Source organism: Hyperolius riggenbachi, chromosome 1, assembly GCF_040937935.1.
Source record: "Hyperolius riggenbachi isolate aHypRig1 chromosome 1, aHypRig1.pri, whole genome shotgun sequence".
Taxonomy (NCBI): domain Eukaryota; kingdom Metazoa; phylum Chordata; class Amphibia; order Anura; family Hyperoliidae; genus Hyperolius; species Hyperolius riggenbachi.
The window spans coordinates 504,707,509-504,729,307 of record NC_090646.1 but is presented as its reverse complement, the minus strand read 5'-3'; the positions used below and the strand labels follow the sequence as shown (position 1 = coordinate 504,729,307).

Below are 21,799 nucleotides of genomic sequence, written 5' to 3'. Positions count from 1 at the left end.
AGTTAGCACGTGAAGTGCCATTCGCAGACTTTTGAGTGCGCAAAGTGCCGCGATTCGCGCGATCGCGAACTTTAGCGCAAAAGTCCGCGATCGTGCGAATCGTGGCACTTTGCGCGCGCATAGTTTAGGGATGAGAGCCAATAGCAAACGTTATATGGTTTGACTATCTAGCCATTATTCAAAAGTCAGTGAGGCTAAAACCGCAGTGAACATCACCATACACTGTGATAACTTTTTTCATAGGTATTGAATTTGGCACTCAAACAGAAGTAATCCTTATAATTTATTTAGGACCTGATATATACAGTGGAAAATCAACATTCAAATAAGGTGAAGGAAATCACCAGGATTTACCCATAAGAACATAAAGGCTGGGGAGTTCCATCATCTCATTTGAATTGGAGGAGTCACTTGAATTTTTACACTCCTGTAGAATACTTATATTTTTTGTGCACTGCACTTATACTATACTTATGTGTGCTTAAAATGGGATTATACTTCTAAAACTAGTAGCTACTCTTAATTACATAAAAGAACATTTGAAAGCACTCCAACACATTTTCTTGTATATAAAAATGTATACTTTCACTACAGAGAGCAGTTCAAGGTGCCTAATGGCCAAATGGCAAATGTAATAATTGGTGGCTGAAGCTCACTGAAGGCATGTGCCTTTACCCCCTCTTTTTCTACTAATGTGATTCAGCTGTTGCCAATGTGTCTTTTCAGCAGAGGTAGGATCAGATGGGATCAGAATCAAAACAGAGGCAGAAAGTGTCTTCTGCCTTTGCCGATAAGACAGAAATGAGCTATCTTGTGCTGCTCTCTGCAGTGAAAGTATACATTTTTAAACACAGAGAATGTGTGGAATTGCTTTCAACTGTTCTTTATATGTTACTAAGAGTAATTACTGAAATGTTAGTTTTGAGAGTATAATACCACTTTAAAGCGCATCTGAAGTGACAAGGATATGGGGCATATCTATTTCCTTTTAAGAAATGCTGATTTCCTTGCTTTCTAAGAATGCAGATCAGATTTTCTAATTGATGGCTGACTGGATTAGCCACATGCTTTTTTCAGGTGTGTGATTCAGACTCTACTGAACAGATCAGCAGGATGGCCAGGCAACTGGTATTGTTTATTAAAGGAAATACATATGGCAGCCTCCATACCACTCTCATGTCAGGTGGCCTTTTAGCTGTATCCTCTGCCGCACATGTAAAAATAATTCTCACCACAAAGTTTCAATATCTCCGCATTCCAACCCAGACCATCATCAGCAAAAAACCTTTATATGGGTGCTCCAGCTCTCCTGCCATGTACTTCAGGCCAGTTTTACACTAGGTTTTTGTGTTGCAGTGCGATGCCATGCTCCTGCCGCATCCCACGGCAACACAAAAAACTACAAACAACAACACAAAAAATTTACAAATAAATCTCTATTATATAATATTGGAAAGTCTAAAAAATCGGTTGTTCTCCCCGATTCTGCGTGGGTTTCCTCCAGGCACTCCAGTTTCCTCCCATATCTCAAAAACGTACAGATAAGTTGATTGGCTTCCCCCTTAAGATTGGCCCTAGACTACGATGGCCATATGAATATGGTGGGGATCAGTTTGTAAGCCTCTCTGATGGACAGCTAGTGACAACACTACCGTATACACTCTGTAATGTGCTGCGGAAGAGGTAATCACTTTATAGACAGTAATAATAATAATAATAATATACATTTTTAAACATTCCTCAATGATATCATTTAGGCAAATATTTTTGTTGTACAAGTTGTTTGTCTGACAGCCCAAACAGATCCAAGAGAAGGAGAACTTTTTCATCAGAATGTTCCAGTTTACTGCTCAAATTCCAGTGTTTAGCTTCTGGCTTATAATTAGACTTCAGTTGCACACATTTAATGATGTCATGATACTGCAATCTTTTGCTTTGGATAAATTAAGGCAGACAGATATTGAAGTGTTGACTACTTATTGTCTATTAATATCTCCACATATGTGCAAAAATAAACCACTTTCACTCTGGATCTGTCTGAGCATTCTTTGTTTGTAGAATCACAAAAGTACAATTAAATAGCCTGCTTGATACATACTGGGGTTGAAATGCTAGTATCTTAAAAATGAGTAAGAATAAATAGTGTAAGTATACTGCATTATTGAAAAGGACCTTATTGTGAGTTGTTTTTTAGTTAGCATAAACCATCTGTTTTATTTGGTTCTGATCCAGCTCTGAATCATGCCTGAAGAAGAAACTTAAGGCCCGGTTCACATTAGCGGTTGTTTGCCAAACGGACCGGATGACCTGACCGGATCCGGACCGGATCCGGATCGGAACCGTACGGTTCTGATCCGGATCCGATCCGGATCCGGTCAGGTTGCATCAGGTGGTAATCAGGATGCGATCCGGATCCGTTTGGCAAAGTTAACGTAAAAAAAAAAAAAAATGTTGGGGTCTGGGAGGTCAGCAGAAGGGGGACCTGTGGAATCAGGCCCTCTGCTGTTTAGCACTCACCTCCACCTCCGACATGCTGCCAACATCCTGCCAACACCTCCAGCTCGTGCTGCTCCACTTCAAAATGCTTGCCCATGTGTCCCCAGCCAATATCGCCGCAAAAATCCGCATAGGAAGTGGGGTAGAACATCCGGATTTCTCAGCCAGTGTGTTGTGCGGCCTCCGGTTCCCATTTGTTTGTATTGGCCGGATGGTGCAGTCCGGCTCCGCCCCGGATACGGCTGCCGGAGGGGCCGGATGAAAAAATAGCGCATGTTGGAACGGAGGCCGGAGTCCGGATCCGGCCCGGGTCCGGTCCGGCTCCGGTTCTGCAGAACGGACCCATGTGAACGGACGCATAGGCTTTAATTGCTATGCCGTGCGTCCGTTCCGTCCGTTCTGCAGGCGGTGCGGCTCCGGCACGGCGATTCCGGAGGGCCACCGCAAGTGTGAACCGGGCCTAAGGGGTCCTTGAGACAAAGGCAGGTAAAGAATTGATACTCACCTGTGGCTTCCTCCAGCACCATGGAGACAGTTGCCTCCCTCCCCTTCCTCCCCACCCCTTTCATTTCTCAGTATTCCCTCCTAGTATCAGCGTCAGTCACCCCAGTCGGGGTCCACTGCACATGCGCTGAGTACCTGTACAGGTGCAGGCCGCTTCCAGTGGACTCTGACTGGCATGCACCATTTCTGGAAGGAATTAAAGACAACCAGAGCGGCCCCAGGTAAGTATTAGTTCTGTACCTCCCTTCATCTCAGGTTCACTTTAAAGAGTAACTGTTAGCCCCCAAATTGAATTTTAAAACACTATTGCAATGTTTTATTTATTATATAAGTGAGCCAAAAAGCCAATGCACAAGTTAAAAATCAATCTAATTTTGTTACTATCTAACCTTTTCCCCCAGCTCCGGACGCAAGCCGCATATCAGATACTATAGCATGCAGAGCATGCCTATGTCTGGCCGACCCCCCTCTCCCCCCCAGGACCAGGTGCCAATATATTCTCCCCACCGCAGCTGACCGCTCTGACACGGAGACAGAGCGGCAGCACTTCCAGCACCGTCACCGCAGAGCAGCCAGCGCCGTGCATCTCTCACATGTGATTCTCTCACATGTGACTCGGCGGCGGCTGCTCTGCGGTGACGGTGCTGGAAGTGCTGCCGCTCTGTCTCCGTGTCAGAGCGGTCAGCTGCGGTGGGGAGAATATATTGGCACCTGGTCCTGGGGGGGAGAGGGGGGTCGGCCAGACATAGGCATGCTCTGCATGCTATAGTATCTGATATGCGGCTTGCGTCCGGAGCTGGGGGAAAAGGTTAGATAGTAACAATATTAGATTGATTTTTAACTTGTGCATTGGCTTTTTGGCTCACTTATATAATAAATAAAACATTGCAATAGTGTTTTAAAATTCAATTTGGGGGCTAACAGTTACTCTTTAAGGTTTACAAAGCTTGGAAGGAAACTTATTAAAATTAGTCATTAAAGGTATTACCTAGACAACTTTTATTGTTATGTCTTTAGATTCTCTCCATGGCCTCTTTCATTTGGGCAACTGCAGGCGATGAATCAGCCACTTCTTAGCACTCAATACCGGCAGTGCACTGACGCCTTCCCCACAGAGTCACACCTCAGCATGGCCACAGCTATGCTCAGATGTGACATGTCACAGTTCTCTGCCACCGGGTAACACCAAGCGCTGACATGCATGGTATTACAAATGCTGCCATTTGGTTGCACCTGAATGGTGTTCATAGGTGGCAATTGAGAGGCCTGACAAGTGCTCAGTTCAGCCTCCTATCTGAAAGAGACCTAACACCAGACCACATGAATACATATGTATTTATAGAGTTTAGCCTGTCTAATCCCCCTCATCTGTGACTAATCACAATTGTAATTTGATATCTCAGCTGTGTCAGCTGGATGCCTTGGCAGAGCAGCTAACTTCTAAACAGAGGATGTTAACCCTATGTCTGCTTCCATGAAAGCAGGAAGTAGACACAGATTTATTGAAGGATTTGCATCAGCTGTAACATGCTTTTCTTTAAAGGTTATTATGCTGTTGCTTATCTTTTAGAGCAGAGAGGAAGTTCTGAGTTCAAGTCCGCTTTAATAAAGGCTGGGTTTTTGTGAGGGTGGGGTGGTGGGAGGAATACAAACAATTAATTGTGCCAGTGAGAGTAGAGTATTGCACGTAGTAGTAATAGTCTACTTTTCCACTAGAAGCATGCAAATTGTATGTGAATTTTCGGATGCAAAATTTGCAAACTAATAAGAAATTGCTAACACTAATATGTAATTTTTAAATGCATGCACATTAATAATTTTTTCCTTTAGTGCAGTTCTTACAAAGAAGGAAGTCTTATTGTTAATATTGTTTGCATATGCAAAAAAATTGCACGAAAACACAAAAATCACATTGCATTGATTTCCCTGCATGTGTTGCCCAAAAAATAGCAACATGACTGACAAAAGTCAGTCCTGTAATCTTAAAATCCCTCTAGCAAGGATCTGCCAGCAGTGTGTTAGTTCCCTGCTAGTGAATAGCTTTCATTTTCCAGCTCCCCCTGTACTGCTGAGAGAGTAACATATTTTGGCCAGCACTGTAGCTTCAGTGCTGGCCACATAGAGTCCGTTTCTCACCAGCATGGGGGTAGGTGAGCTAGGGCAGGTGATTTGTGCTCTGACTACCTCATGTGGGTGATTATAGTCAGAATCAGAATCAGAATCATTTTATTTCGCCAAGCATGACAGGGTCATGCCTGGAATTGGATTTGACACATACAGAGCTCAGCAACACACATGGCAGTGGTGCAGTATACGGGAGACATACATGATAACACAATTAACCAGATAATACAGTTGCATTTAACAAAAAAAACGAAAAAACAACAACAAAATACTATGGGTAACGATGCCAGTCTATGAGGTCTGTGTGGAAAAGGGCAGCCAGGGCCCTTACAGTTCCAAGCAGACAGAATGTCTGTGACAGGGCCAGTCTGTGAACCTAAGATGGTGCGGGTGGAGGCAGAACATGGGAGGAGTTCAGGAGGTTGACGGCAGAGGAGAAGAACGAGTTCCTGTGCCTCGTAGTCCTGGTGGGGATGACCCGGAATCTCCGCCCTGAGTCTGTCCAGTAAAATGGCACTCTTATCTCAACAGGAAGAGAACATACAGGAATCATCCAATAAGGTACTTTCTATATATTTACTGCAAAAAGCATAGAGGTGCAATGCACAAAACATTGTGCATTGCTAGTAAATATCAATTTACCATCATTTGCACTAATAAAATTTGAGGCTGAGCTAGGTCTTTACCCAATTTATTATAATGAGTTAGATAGTTAGTTAGTTACTTAGTTAATAGTTGTGATGCAGATCTTTGATACATGAAGATACAGGTGAAACTTGGAAAAATTATATCTTGCAAAGTCCATTTATTTAGTAATTCAATTTAAAAATGTGAAACTAATATATGAAATAGGAACCCTTTGCAGGTGTTTTGGATTAATTAGCTGATTAGAGACTGACACTTTGAGCCTAGAATATTAAACATTTTCACATTATTCTAATGGTCAGAGATTTTGATTTTGATGTTTTCATAAGATGTAAGTCATCATCATCAACATTATAACAAATAGAGGCTTGAAATGTCTTGCTATGCATGTGATTAGTCTATTTAATATAACACATTTTATATTGAATTACTGTATTACTGAAATTAAACTTTTGCACAATATTCAAATTTTTCCAATTTCACCTGTACAAGTGTGTCCTGTATACATTAGAGTCCCCAGTCACAGCAATAGATTGGACTGCACACTGTCATCTGCGTGTTTTACACGAACCATGTCAAATCTTAGGTGAGCCCAGGACATTTTATCATAATATTTTGAAAATCTGCAAGTGTGCTGCACAGTACATAGCATAAAGTTAAGGACGAGATATAACAAAAATCCTCAAATGGAAGCATACCAAGCTGTGCCAGGATTAATGATAAAGAGACAGCAGGAAACAAAACAGAACAAGAACTATCTTAACAGTAGTTGGAAATAAAACTGTAGTTAAACATCACTTTTTACGCCTCGCTGGGGTACTGGAATGTATTGCTGGCAATCAGTCCTGCGCGCTCCAATGTTCCGGATTTCTGCAAATTGTCATTTCTTGACAGTGCAGGCCCGTGTCCAGTCTATATTTATAAAATGTGTTCTCTTAGTGTAACAGAGTGGAGTGCTTAAGCACTTTCTGTGGGTAGAATGAAACCATTTACTGCTTTATTTAGTGATATTTTGTATCCTCCTACAACGCTAAACGTTTTCCCTGTTGATATATAATCCAGTTTCGAGCACGATGTTGGGAAGTATTCTAGAGCAGCGATCTACCCCGCTCCTATTATTCTTCCACACAGGAATGCTAACTTTACAGCACAGGGAATCCATAATTTGTTTTGCAGACACTTCAATTACCTGCTTATCATTATTTCATTTTGCGATGGCTGAACAGCGTTCCTACCCTTGTTCCCCAGCGTAGGTAGGCTTGTATGCATGCTCCTGACAAGTCTGATTTACAGTGCTGCAGCAGCGCCTTTCTGCTTGTTTGCATTGTGTTCCAGGCTGATGATGAGATTGCAGATCTGAAAGATCATGCTCTGCTGCCTTTAGTGGGCAAATCTCATATCCAGTCCAAAAATGGAATCGTTGTGTGATCAAGGCTTTCAGCTACACAAAGTCATTCATCATCCTTATAATCGAAGGAATTACATAGATAACCGGCTGTGTGCCACTGGGAGACTGCACTTGCAATAAGGCTCCTTTTTAATGTATTTATTAAACTGGTTACTTTAGAGTTAATGTAAACTAAAATTGATACGCTGACACATATTTGAATTTCGTTGTTAAACCAGATGGAAATTAATCATAGAGTTAACTGTGTATATGGCAGCAGTGAGTCAGAGAGTTGGAGTATGCTGTCATTGAAGATGACAATGAGAAGTTGCCCAGCTTAGCGTAACTGAAGGAATAATTCTTTGCAAAGTCTCAGTTTGTTATAGTGATGCTGTTTTGGGACAAACAAGGCTGTTACTGTGGTTTGCTAGAATGCTGCTGTCAGAAGAGATAAAGGAGTTGGTTCACTTAGAGGTGGAAGTTAGAAACAGAGGGCTGAATTGCTTAATCGACACCCCGCTCTAGACCAACATTTTCCAGCTAAGAATGCAAGCAAAATATTCCGCTATTCAGCTAGTGACATAGCTTAAAACTTTCAACAAACTTATCAGTGGCGTAACTACAGATCATTGCCCCCCCCCCCCATCTTCCCACCCTTTCCCTTGCCTGTCCCTGGAGACCTTCATAGCCTGAAAGTCAATCTTGCAAGGGTCATGTGTGGCCAGCATGATCTTCACACCCATAACAAGTGTAGCCCCTGCATCAAAGAATTACCTGATACACGTTTCACAGCCCTACACCACTTCCTGAGAGGTCCCAGATGACAACATTTATTATCAAACCAGTAATCCCCTGAATATTTTCAGGAATCACCCCCATCGCCACAGAGCCACCACCATGTGTGCAAACTTGTGACCACTGCACATGCACGGACGCCTCCTCCCCTCTCCTTCACTGTGGCAAGTAGGCGGCAGCTTGTGCTTTGCATGCCATGGACTCAGCAGCTGCATGCCATTTACAATGTTTTAAAAAACATTGGAGATGGAAACGGGTGCATCGTGTGGAAAAAGCTGAAGATTGTCCGATTTTAAATTGCGGGAAAAACGCACATGAACTGAGCATGGACAATCATGATTTATAAACATAATTTATTGGTGTAATCCTGGAGTTCATCTTTAATTTGATTAAAAGATGGTTGTTTGTTTTTATTTTAATTCAGAATATTTATTTTGATAGTCAGTAATAGGTCCTCAAATAACTCTTTTTTATGTTCTTAGAATCAGCGGGGCAAATCAGCACAAAGACCATCTGATCTCAGCAGCCAGTTACATCATTTCTTTGAAGGTTGAGCCACCTCCGTACCTCTGTCCAAACCTTTCTGGGTCTCCGCTCATTACCATTCAGCTGACACACATTCTGGTGAGTAAATACCCTTCAAAATCCTAGCAAAGTATAACCTATTGCAAGCCCTTGTCTTTTGTAACCATGGAGCTACTTAGATAGGTTGCTGGTGTCAAAATATGTTAAAGGTGGCCATACACCAAACATTTTTTTCCTTTTCTTCTATAGCTTTTAATTTTGTTGATTGATTGTATTGTTTGACAACTCAAACTGTTTTTTATTATTATAATTTAGTATTTATATAGCGCTGACATCTTCCGCAGTGCTTTACAGGGTACATAGTCTTTTCACTAACTGTCCCTCAGAGGAGCTCATTGTCTAATTCCTACCACAATCATACTGTATGCCCATTGTAGTCTAGGGCCAATTCAGGAGAAGCCCATTAACTTCTCTGATTTGGGAGGAAACCGGAGTGTCTGGAGGAAACACACGTAGTCATGGGGAGAACATACAAACTCCTTGCAGATAGTGCTCTGGCTGAGATTCAAACCTGGTGCCCAGCACTGCAAGGCAAGAGTGCTAACCACTACGTCATCATGCTGCCCACCCAGCATAGACTATTCAATAAAAAAAATATTAGACTGATTTTCTCAATCAAGAAAAAAAATACCCTTGATTATTCCATACAATTAACCTTTTTTTATTGAAAAAAAGGGGCAGAATTGATGGTTTTGGTTGACTTGGGTATGGCCATCCTTCCACAGCGTTTTGACCTGATAAAACATGTAAATGTGAAAATGAAATATATTCAAATATTTAAACATACTTTCTGTATAAATGCATACTATATATATGTATAGCTTTAACTGATGTATCTTTACATATAAACCCGTGACAAAGTAATAATGGATCTGTAATAGTCACAACTGTATGTGAATCCTGCTATAATGAGCTATCGTGTTGCTGCCCATCAGTCTTGCAGAAATATTTGCCTGGCTAGGATGACTGCTACTGTTGATTGAATGAACCGAAATCCTTAAAGGAGTTCTGTGGTTCATTTAAAAAACAAAAAGTGACACTTACCTGGGGCTTCTACCAGCCCCTTGCAGCTGTCATGTCTGCGCCGTCCTCTACTATCCTCCGTTCCCCTCTGCCGGATACCGTCCAATTATTCATCTAACTAGACGAATGCAACTGCGCGCATCCTAGCTCTTGCTCGCATCTCTGAGAGCCTACTGCGCGGGCAAGTACAGGAAAACTTCGTACTGCGCCTGCGCAAGAGGCTCCCGGAGGACGCGCACGGCCATGCAGGCGCAGTTGCAGGACAGCTGCAGGTGACCGGTAGAAGCCCCAGCTAAGTGTCAGTTGTTTTTTTTTAAAGAACCACAGAACACCTTTAATGCCTCGTTCCCAGTGGTGTATTGTGGTGCGGTGTAATGGCCTCTCGCCTCTCTGTAATGTGGCTTTCTGCAATGCCATGCGCCACCTACAGTATGTGCTGTTCCAGTGGCGTAGCTATGGAGCTGTGGGCCCCGATGCAAGTTTTACAATGGGGCCCCCCAAGCACTCTATACATAACAATTGATATGGTGCACCAAAACCTGCCAATGGTAACTACAGTGTCAGAGGTTCAAGAAGGGGATGGGGAACAGCTTGTTAATGATTACCACTATTCAAAGTATTTATAGAAGTGATTATTATGAGCACAGGACCATTAGAGAGCTAATACTGTAGTTGAGGGAGCGCCTTTCGGGGCCCCTCTGGCCCAAGGGCCCCGATGCGGTTGCAACCTCTGCAACCCCTATTGCTACGCCCCTGTGCTGTTCACATCACAGATGGTGTGTAGCATTATAACAGGTTGCAGTATGGTACCACACTACTGCTAAACACTGGTGTCGACAGGTACGGTGAAGCATACATTCCATTGACTGCATCCTTCCTTCACTGTATGCAAAGCAATGTGGCAGTAGCATGCAGTAAACATTTTTCAAATTTAAAACTCCAAATGACTACTTGCTATTGAAAATAGGAGCTTGCAAAGCAGAGTTGTCCCATTTGAAGGTCAACTCTGATGATTCAGCATCCCCCGATTACAGGTTTTTATAGTCATAGGCTGGGGATGTTCCTTTTCATCAAACTTGGTTTCTAAAGGAGTGATGGATATACATTGTAACCTACACCTTGTTCTGTGGTTATTACTGTATACTTATTCTGATTTATATTGTCACCTGTCAACTGTTGACATCAAACCAACAAATGCTGATTCTGGTAATACCTTTAAACCTCTTCCGGTCCGGGCTAATTGAAATCTAAGCCCTGTTTGGGACCTGTTACCTCTGCCAGGGTGTAGATTTCAATTACTATGCCGCACGCCTCCCGCCTCTATCGCCAATTGCGCCACTCTTAGCAGCTGCAGCCCACACATTGGCTCACAGTGAGCCAAAGAAATTGGCTACTGATTGGCACACGGAACTCTGCTGTCATAACAATGGCAGAGCAAGTGGGCTTCAGCGACAGGAAAGCATCACGAACGGTAAGATCTCTGTTCTGTACCAGCAAGTCTCTGGTCCTTAAGGGGCCAGAGACTGCTGGTACTTACATGGTTAACCTATTTTGGTTCCTGGACGTAGAAACTACGTCCAGGAACCATGTGCGCTACCGCGCGCCCCCGCGGCCGATCGCGTGCGTGCACGCGCACTCCCGGCCGCGGATTCGGTAGCCAGGGAATCAATGTATCGGGCTATGGTGCCCGATCACTGATTCCTCTCCCCCACTGAAAAAGCGACAGCTTCTCTCGGAAGCTGCGCCTTTTCTGGCCGTTCCCTTCCCGATGCGCCACTCTAAGCGTGTGTTATTTTAAAACTATAATGGCTGAAAACTGAGAAATAATGAATTTTTCCATTTTTTTCTTATTCTTCCTGTTAAAATGCGTTTACAGTAAAGTGGCTCTCAGCAAAATGTACCCCCCAAAGAAAGCCTAATTGGTGGCGGAAAAAACAAGATATAGATCAGTTCATTGTGATATGTAGTGATAAAGTTATAGGCTAATGAATGGGAGGTGAACATTTCTCTCGTGAAAACCACGGAACCTGAATGGGTTATTGACTAACTGTATATAGGTCTCTTGGAAGTTTTTGAAACTTGAAGCTTCTTCTTCAGGCATGATTCATAACTGGATGAGAACCATGCAAAAGGTAATACGATACAACTAACACCGGGCCATACTTCACTGGTTGTCAACTGTCATAGTACTTATTTAATGTTTTTTCTTTTCATGCGTATGTCAAATATAGCAGACATTCTAGCTCCTGCACACATGGTTCATACATATCATATTGTATTTATGTGTGTACATCTATAAATGTCATAGAAGATTTGGCATTTCTGCTTGACATGTTTGTGGCATGCCTGCCAATGTCTTCAATATTCACATTTCAGAACGAATGACCTTATGGGTGCCTGCTGTAGAGGTTAACATCATGGATTCCCTTTATTAAGTTTTGGGAAGGGCTGTAATAGGACATTATTTATGTTGGGTGTTGTTCAACGTTGAAGTTTTCGTACAAACCAAAGCACTGATTATAGAAATTCCAGACTTCTTTGTTTGAGAAAGTGTTTACGATTTACGATCACTGTCAATGTAATCCCCATGCTCCATAGAATGCCAATAATCTCTTTATCCACTCTGTACAACCTATATATAGAATTCATGAGAAAAGAACAGAAAAACAGATAAGCATGAATACCTTTTCCAAACACTGTCAGCTTATTTTTCCAAAGCTAGAGTATGCAAAAACTATAAACATAAAGGTATATTAATAGGTCTAAAGCCGCATCTACATGTGTAGATGCGTCGGCGATGTTTCTTATCAATCGAGTCGCTGATGCGGCTCGATTGATAAGATCCGACAGGACGGATCTCCCCACCGCCGATTCCCTGCTCGCTCCCCGCGAGGGGACAATGGCAGGGAATCGAGCGGAAGATAAGCGGCGCCAGCGGGGACGAGCGGGGAATCGTATCCAACACACTCGCGGGCGAGCGGGGACGCGGCGGGCACGCGCGGCGACGCTGAAGAGGCGATCCGTCGGCTAATCGAGCCGCCGGATCGGAGCCTCATCTACCCGTGTAGATGAGGCTTTATGCCTAGTGCACACCATACAATTTTCTGTTCGATTTTTCTGTTAGGTTTTCTGTAAGATTTTCTGTAATTAGATTTTCTGGTAGAGACTGGTCATTATCTCTGGTGCATTGTCTTCTGGTTATCTCATGCTGAGTAGAACAATGCTTAATTGCTAGGCAGATAGATGGTTAGATAGATAATTAGATGTTGGAAATTATGTATCTGGCAGGTAAATCTTAAGGGCTCCATACACTCAGCTGATTTTGGGCTGATAGATCGATCGAAATTGATTGACCGATTTCAATCGATCTGACTAATTGGTAAATGTAGGCTTATCTCTTGAGATGGCTTATTATTTTGCATTGGACCTAATGGAAATCTGATGGCATAAAAATGCCATCAGATCGATTTTCAATAGATTTTATACTGGAAATCTGTTGCTAGTAAAAATGTTCCTAAACACATCAGATAGATCAGACAATGTATCTGATGATCTATCTGCTGCTAATCTAACGAATGTATGGCCACCTTTACAGAAAATCTTACAGAAAATTGTACGGTGTGTACCAGGCATAGCTTCTTAGCAAGGGAACGAAAAAATACAGTTAATTTTAACCACTTGACCTCCAAGGGTTTTTAAAAATAATGAAAATGTATTTCATTTATCTATGGGAAGGTGTGTAATAGGGTATTTGGATTTGGTTTTACTTTTTGGCCACAAGATGGAGATACAGAGTTAGTGTGTTCTACAAATAGAAACAGAACCAACCATTATTTGTTTACTAGCTGACCCGCGTCGTAGCATACGCCGCATCTTCTATCTATCTAATAGAGTACATGCCTCAACCTTGAAGCAAGAAGAATAAAGGTGGGTACACACATCAGATAAAAGTCTTTGGAAATTCAAAGATCACAGACCAATTTTACCCCCTTCCATGTAGTATGAGAGCCATACCTACACTGTCTATTCTATGGAGCTGAACTCCCCATCAGACAGAAATCTTTGCAAGATGCTGCACACACAGATGCTGTACACATGCAACAGATCAGTATCTGCAAAAGATCAGTACCTACAAAATACATTCATAGTCTATGATATCTGCAGATCTCATACACACCTTGTTTAACGGACAATCATCTGCAGATCAGATCAACCAGGATGGATCTTTGGATCTGCAGATGATTGTGTGATCTGCAGATGAATGTCCGTCAAACAAGGTGTGTATTATGCTGGGCATACATGGTACGTTTTCTACCGTGTAATCGAGCCGCTGGCTCGATTCCCGCTCGTCCCCGCGGGCGCCCGGATCGATTCCCGCTCGTCCCGGCGAGCACTTTCTTATTTTCCACTCGTTTCTTCTTTTGTCCTTCCCGCCGGTATCGAGCGCAGAATCGATCCGGCGGGGTATTGGGCACGTCGGAAATTATCAATCGAGCCATCATGAGTAGAAAACATACCGTGTATGCCCAGCATGAGATCTGCAGATATCATAGACTATGAATGCATTTTGCAGAAATTGATTTTTTGCAGGAACAGATCTTTTGCAGATACTGATCTGTTGCATGTGTACGGCATCTTTGTGTGCAGCATCTTGCAAAAATTTTTATCTGATGGGGAGTTCAGCTCAATAGAATAGACTGTGTAGGTATGGCTCTCCTACATGGAAGGGGGTAACATTGGTCTGTGATCTTTAATTTTCCAAAGACTTTTATCTGATGTGTGTACCCACCTTTCGGCTTTCCATTAGAAAATGTATGCGTGCTCAAACACCAAGTTTAACCCTAGCAAGTCTGGCTTTCCAAATCTGGCGTAATTGGCTATTCATGAGGCAATGCTCATGCAAATATGCATTTGCTTTCGCATGCCAAACTATGCAGGGTCAAAAAACCAATACTGCAAAGCGGTCGCCCTGCGGGAATAAGTTCATGCTACATTAGCACTATCCAGGAGCGCCACGGGGAGGATTCCCAATGCCCCCCTTTTTATACAACCGGGGGGACCGCAGGGTCCCAGGCTCTCTCACTGCCTAGGAACCACAGCGGCACCCCGGAGGGGGAGGCTGGGTGGCGCACCCGCCCCCCCCCCAAGTGTGGCCAGCGCCAGAGAGAGCCGTTCGCACCCACCTCCCAATATTAAAAACAGGCACTTACCTTAACGTCCATTGTCCATTGTGTTCTGCTACATGCGCATTAATTTTCTCAGGGAAAGCATTTTTTGCAGTTTATATCCTTTGGAGGCAGGTGGTGGATGGCTTGCTCCGGCGGTGTGAGCCCTGGAGTTAGTTGTCTGTGCTTGTCCTCCCCCCCCCCGGAGTGTTGTATGTGAGCCAGCCCTGAGCTCTAAAGCTCGGGGTGACCCATGCTTCACTCCTTTCTCATGTGGTGCCCCCAAGTTAATGCGCATGTAGCAGAACGCAATGGACGTTAAGGTAAGTGCCTGTTTCTAATATTGGGAGGTGGGTGCAGACGGCTCTCCCGGCGCTGGCCACGCTTGGGGGGGGGGTCACCTGCACCAACTAGCCTCCCCCTCCGGGGTGCCGCTGTGGTTCCCAGGCAGTGAGAGAGCCTGGGACCCGCGGTCCCCCCGGTTGTATAAAAAGGGGGGCATTGGGAATCCTCCCTGTGGTGCTCCTGGATAGTGCTAATGTAGCATGTAGCAGTTTCGCATCGAAAATCCCATTTTCATTTTTGGCGAATTTTCACGAAAATCTTCAGAAATATTTGCGTTTTCGACCAGCATCGAAAATTCATTGTATGCGGATGCTTATGTCCACAATAATCCGGAAAAATGTCCACAATAATCCGCATGGAAATTCAGTCTATGCGGACGTTTATACGGAAAAATGTCCGCAATAATGTGCAAGAAACTTCTCTGAATGTGGACGCTAATGCCCTTATGCGGAAAATGTCAGCAATAATACGCAAGTAACGTGAAAATGACTGGCATTAGGCAAAAATTAACGCGAAAAAATTAGATGGAAAATTTGGCAAAAAATTGTCGAAACAAATTTTTGCATTTTCGCTCATCACTGGCATGTAGCCTGGCGACCGCTTTGCGGTATTGGTTTTTTGACCCTGCATAGTTTGGCACGCAAAAGCAAATTTGCATGAGCATTGCCTCATGAATAGCCAATTAAGCCAGATTTGCAAAGCCAGACTTGCTAGGGTAGGCCTCTTTTCCATGGACAGTTGATAGGCAGTAGAATGCCTCTCAAACTCTTACAACTGCTCACTACTGCCCGGTAACAGCTTGTTGCTGCCTGGTAACTGCTTGCTGCTGCCGGGTAACTGCTTGCTGCTGCCCGGTAACTGCTTGCTGCTGCCCGGTAACTGCTTGCTGCTGCCCGGTAACTGCTTGCCGCTGCCCGGTAACTGCTTGCCGCTGCCCGGTAACTGCTTGCTGCTGCCCGGTAACTCTGCTTGCCGCTGCCCGGTAACTGCTTGCTGCTGCCTGGTAACTCTGCTTGCCGCTGCCCGGTAACTGCTTGCCGCTGCCCGGTAACTGCTTGCTGCTGCCTGGTAACTGCTTGCAGAGCACACAGCTCAACAGTCCGTGGAAAAGAGGCTTGGTGTATGAGCACGCATAAATTTTCTCATGCAAAGTACTTCTTCTTCTTGCTCGAAGGTTGAGGCACTTAGTCTATTATATACTGTATATATATAGATAGAAGATGTGTAAACACAGGGGCGTAGATACTCTATCTGGTGGTGGTAAAGTAGTGTTAAAGTGTCTAGTGTCCAGTCTAATGCCACCAAAGTGAATTTTGACCTACCCTGTGTTTTTTTTTTCAAATACTGAGTTGGGTTCAGTGGAGCTTTTTATTATTATTATTTTTTTTATTTATCTCAAGCCCAATAAGATGCTCAAAGCAAACCTGAGGCTAAAATAAACTTATGAAATAATAAATTGTATGTGCAGTACAGCTAAGAAATAGAACATTAGTAGTACATTAGTAGCAAAGAAAAGAGTCTTATATTGTTTTGCAGTACATGACAAAATTAAAAAACTTCAGTTGCTATCTATGCAAAAGAGCTTCTCTGAGCTATTCCACCCACTGGGAAGAATATAGTCCTGTTTCTGAACGTCTTAAACAGCCAAGAAACAGTGCGAGACATCTGGAGATAAGGTTTTACTGCAGGAAAGTTCAAAGGGTCATTATTTCTGCTTTGTTTTATAACTTAAAAGACAAAGAAAACTGCAACTGTGACAGTATGCTGCAATGTTATAAATAATGCTATATAACTGAAAATACAACTAATGTTCTATTCGTTATCCATACTACACATTAAATTCATGATATCATACTTTTTTCACTTCAGGTTTGCTTAAAAGAAACCATATACTGTAGCACAACTTAGGTGAAATGCTGAATTTCAGGGTAAATTAGACCTTAAAAAAATACATATGTATCAGATTAGGATGCCACATCTGCTTATCCATTTTACATATCACTTATGTGGTTTCACTGCAATTTTAGGCAACCAATCTGATTAGGAGAGTTTAAAATGAGGTGCTCAGAGTGTGCTACACGTACCCCAGGGAGAACTTTTTATGGACTTGGGGGTACTTGAACTTGTTTCAGTTAATTTATTTAACTAAGTTCAGAAATAAAAAAAAAATGTATATAAATCATATATAGATAAACTCAAATAAGTATGGTTTAGTTCATTAGAAGCATAAGTGAATGCATGAGTGAATTCTTGGAAAGCATTCATGCACATATAGTGAGTACTCATAACAAATATACTGTATATGAGTTATTGGAGTACATTAAATAGTGTTACCCAAAATAGAGGGTAGTTGGTGAACATCATCATCAATACATGGGTACAGGATTGTGACTTGAGTAACAATAATTAGAAGTTTAGATATAACTAAAAATCTTTGGTCTACCATCACTTGTGTATACCTAAGGAAGGTGGGTTATCTCAAAACATGCTATGGTTGCTATTGGTATTGCTATGCCTCTTAAGGGCAACTCTTTTTTATGGTAATGGTTAGGTAACAGCTAGACTTTGTACACTCTTGGCTGATATATTTAATAATTTTTAAACAATACAAGTTTTCTAGCATCCTGCTGATCCTCTAATACAGGGGTCCCCAACCCCCGGTCCGTGGCCCAATACCCGGCCGCGGGACGTTTAACGCTGGGCCGCGGGTCTGGCATCTTATAGGCACATCAGCTCCTCTCACAGCAGCATGGGCGCGTCCCATGGCTGCTGTGTAGAGTCAGGAAGCAGGACAGGTTCACATGGTAATGGCGATATACACCACCGCTACAGGGAGACGCTCTCCTGCTTCCTGACTTTACACAGCAGCTGTGAGATGCGCTGCTGTGAGAGATTATGAAGCATGCACGGAGGAGAGGGGCGGCTGGGACTATGGAGGAAGTGGCTGCCAGCTCATCAGGTAACAGGAGTGGGCGGTCGTGGGGTGGAGGGGGGAGCACGCACTGGGACAACTATTCTAACAATACAGGGGCAACTATGCTAGTTATACAGGGGCAACTATGCTAGCTATACTGGGGGCACCTGTACTATCTATACGGGGCAACTATACTAGCTATACTGGGGGCACCTATGCTAACTATACAGGGGCAACTATGCTAGTTATACAGGGGCAACTATGCTAGCTATATTGAGGGCACCTGTACTATCTATACGGGGCAACTATACTAGCTATACTGGGAGCACCTATGCTAACTATACAGGGGCAACTATGCTAGCTATACTGGGGGCACCTATGCTAACTATATTGGGGCAACTATGCTAGTTATACTGTGGGCAACTATGCTAACTATACAGGGGCAATTATTCTAGCTATACTGGGGCACCTATGCTAACTATACAGGGACAACTATACTAGTTATACTAGGGGCAACTATGCTAACTACACAGGGGCAACTATACTCACTATACTGGGGGCACCTATGCTAACTATACAGGGACAAATATACTAGCTATACTGGGGGCAACTATACTACCTATACTGTGGCAACTATACTATCTATACTGGAGCAACTATACCAGCTATCTACCTATTCTGGGGCAAATGTACTGGCTATACTGGGGTAACAATACTACCTTTACTGGGGCAACTATACTAGCAATCCTGGGGTACCTATACTCCCTATACTGGGGCAAATCGGGGGGTTTGCTGCCCCTCCCCAGAAAAAAGTTTGGTCTGGATAGCGGTCCCCGGGCTGAAAAAGGTTGGGGACCCCTGCGTCTAATACATTTAGCCATAGACCCTGACCATGCATGCAGATCAGATGTTTCTGACAAAAATTTGACAAGACTAGCTTCATGCTTGTTTCAGGTGTGTGATTCAGATACTTCTGACTAAAAACATGAGCACGATTGCCAGGCAACTGGTATTTTTTACAAGGAAATAAACATGGCAGCCTCCATATCCCTCTCATTACAGGTGTCCTTTAAAGGGGATCTGAACTTAAAGGGATACAAAGGCTGGCTTCTTTATTTCAATTTAAAAAAGGCAAGTTGCCTCTCTGTCAAATTGATTTTCTGCCTCTGATAACTCCTGAATTATTGAACCAGAATGAGTAAGCAGATCTGGTGCTCTGACTCAAGTCTGGTTTTTCCTTTTTATATATAAAGGAATAAATATGGATGACTCTATATTCTTATTACTTCAGGCTTCCCTCAATGCAGATATAAATATATATATATCAATACTGGCCTTATATAGTCTGTCACTACTGCAAACTACTGGAACAGACTCTGTATTGGACTGTGTGCAGGGCAGGGCCGGGCTGAGGCAGTGGCGAGAGAGGCTCCAGCCTCAGAGCGCAGTGTAGGAGGGGGCGCACAGCTCAATCAGCTATCATTCCCCTATTGTGTTTGAAGCAGAGAGAAATAAGAAAAGGAGATACATGGCAGTAAACTGCAAGCCAGATAATTAGAGATGAAGGTTTTGGGGGTCCTGTGGCTCCTCGTAGTCTAATAGCAATCAGTGTGTGACGGCTGGGGTGGGAGAGTTGGAGGGGCGCACTTTGGCATCTCAGCCTTGGGTGCTGGAGGACCTTGTCCCGGCTCTGGTGCAGGGAATACTGAGCACTGCAGCACACTCTTTTCAGTCCCCATCTGTTCACTGGGAATGTAAGTGATGACTGCAGGAGCCATAACTCATTAAAATATATGTATAAGCAGGACTAGGATGTCCTAACTCCTGATCCCAGTGTCCCTGGAGGAAAAGCTCACTTCCTGGCTATGAGAAATCATAAAAGCTTAAGAGGAGATCTCCCTGTTACTTGCTTGATTAATATGAACTTTGTAGAAACCATTGGGGAACTGCAAAAATTCAAGCAGTCTTGTATGCAAAATCAATTCACCACATGTAGAACCGACCAGTGAATACTTACTGTGGTGCCCATGTGGTTACCAATAAGTAGGGCAAACCATCAGAGCACTAACAACACAGATGCAAAACATGTATGTACCATTACTAAGGAAAATAAGAGAACTCTATCCCAGCAGCTTACTTCACAGCAAAATAGTGATCCGTGTGGTTTAGGTTTTTACAGTGTAGAAAAGGTACATTATAAGACTAGGGAAACACCTATAAAAGAAGCCCTGTGGTTTTATAAAATGGGTTTTCCTCATCCAGCAAGTCTGCATGTAGTACTAAACATTAACAGCTTATTGGCAATGCATAAGCAGTCTGGAAGTGCTGCATCTAGGAAAATCTCTGCTGCTATATCTCATCATGTGAGAGATTTTCACTGGAGGGTTTTAGGCATGGTGTATTTGTACTGATTGTAGTGTTGGGCGAACAGTGTTCGCCACTGTTCGGGTTCTGCAGAACATCACCCTGTTCGGGTGATGTTCGAGTTCGGCCGAACACCTGACGGTGCTCGGCCAAACCGTTCGGCCATATGGCCGAACTAAGAGCGCATGGCCGAACGTTCCCCGAACGTTCGGCTAGCGCTGTGATTGGCCGAACGGGTCACGTGGTTCGGACCCGAACGCGCTCTGATTGGCCGAACTGTCACGTGGTTCGGGTAAATAAATACCCGAACCACGTCATATCTCCGCCATTTGTCTGTGGGTTTAGCTTTGGGTAGGCAGGCAGGGTAGTTCGCGCTCCAGCCACGCTAGCCAGGGTCCCCCCCAGTCATTGTGTGTCGCTGCTGGGAACAGTAGTACACCGCTCGTTCAGCCACACTATATAGCATTCTGTGTACTGTTCTGTGTCTGCTGGGAACAGTAGTACACCGCTCGTTCAGCCACACTATATAGCATTCTGTGTACTGTTCTGTGTCTGCTGGGAACAGTAGTACACCGCTCGTTCAGCCACACTATATAGCATTCTGTGTACTGTTCTGTGTCTGCTGGGAACAGTAGTACACCGCTCGTTCAGCCACACTATATAGCATTCTGTGTACTGTTCTGTGTCTGCTGGGAACAGTAGTACACCGCTCGTTCAGCCACACTATATAGCATTCTGTGTACTGTTCTGTGTCTGCTGGGAACAGTAGTACACCGCTCGTTCAGCCACACTATATAGCATTCTGTGTACTGTTCTGTGTCTGCTGGGAACAGTAGTACACCGCTCGTTCAGCCACACTATATAGCATTCTGTGTACTGTTCTGTGTCTGCTGGGAACAGTGGTACACCGCTCGTTCAGCCACACTATATAGCATTCTGTGTACTGTTCTGTGTCTGCTGGGAACAGTGGTACACCGCTCGTTCAGCCACACTATATAGCATTCTGTGTACTGTTCTGTGTCTGCTGGGAACAGTAGTACACCGCTCGTTCAGCCAGACTATATACCATTGTTTACTGACACTATATAGCAGACTATATAGCATTGTGTGTACACCGCTCAGCCAGACTATATACCATTGTTTACTGACACTCTGTGTACACCGCTCAGCCAGACTATATACCATTGTTTACTGCCACTCTGATTCTGCTGGGAACAGTAGTACACCGCTCGTTCAGCCACACTATATAGCATTCTGTGTACTGTTCTGTGTCTGCTGGGAACAGTAGTACACCGCTCGTTCAGCCACACTATATAGCATTCTGTGTACTGTTCTGTGTCTGCTGGGAACAGTAGTACACCGCTCGTTCAGCCACACTATATAGCATTCTGTGTACTGTTCTGTGTCTGCTGGGAACAGTAATACACCGCTCGTTCAGCCACACTATATAGC

At 43.7% G+C, this 21,799-nt stretch overlaps 1 protein-coding gene across 1 annotated transcript in view; it reads left to right on the top strand.

The window, feature by feature from the left end:
• The window catches only part of LOC137532788 (adhesion G-protein coupled receptor D1-like), an 853,822-nt gene that overhangs the window by 190,647 nt on the left and 641,376 nt on the right, over nucleotides 1-21,799 (top strand). The window contains exon 13 of the mRNA XM_068253730.1: nucleotides 8,434-8,575. Within this exon, the coding sequence (XP_068109831.1) occupies nucleotides 8,434-8,575 (142 nt within the window). The remainder of the gene's footprint in view (nucleotides 1-8,433; nucleotides 8,576-21,799) is intronic.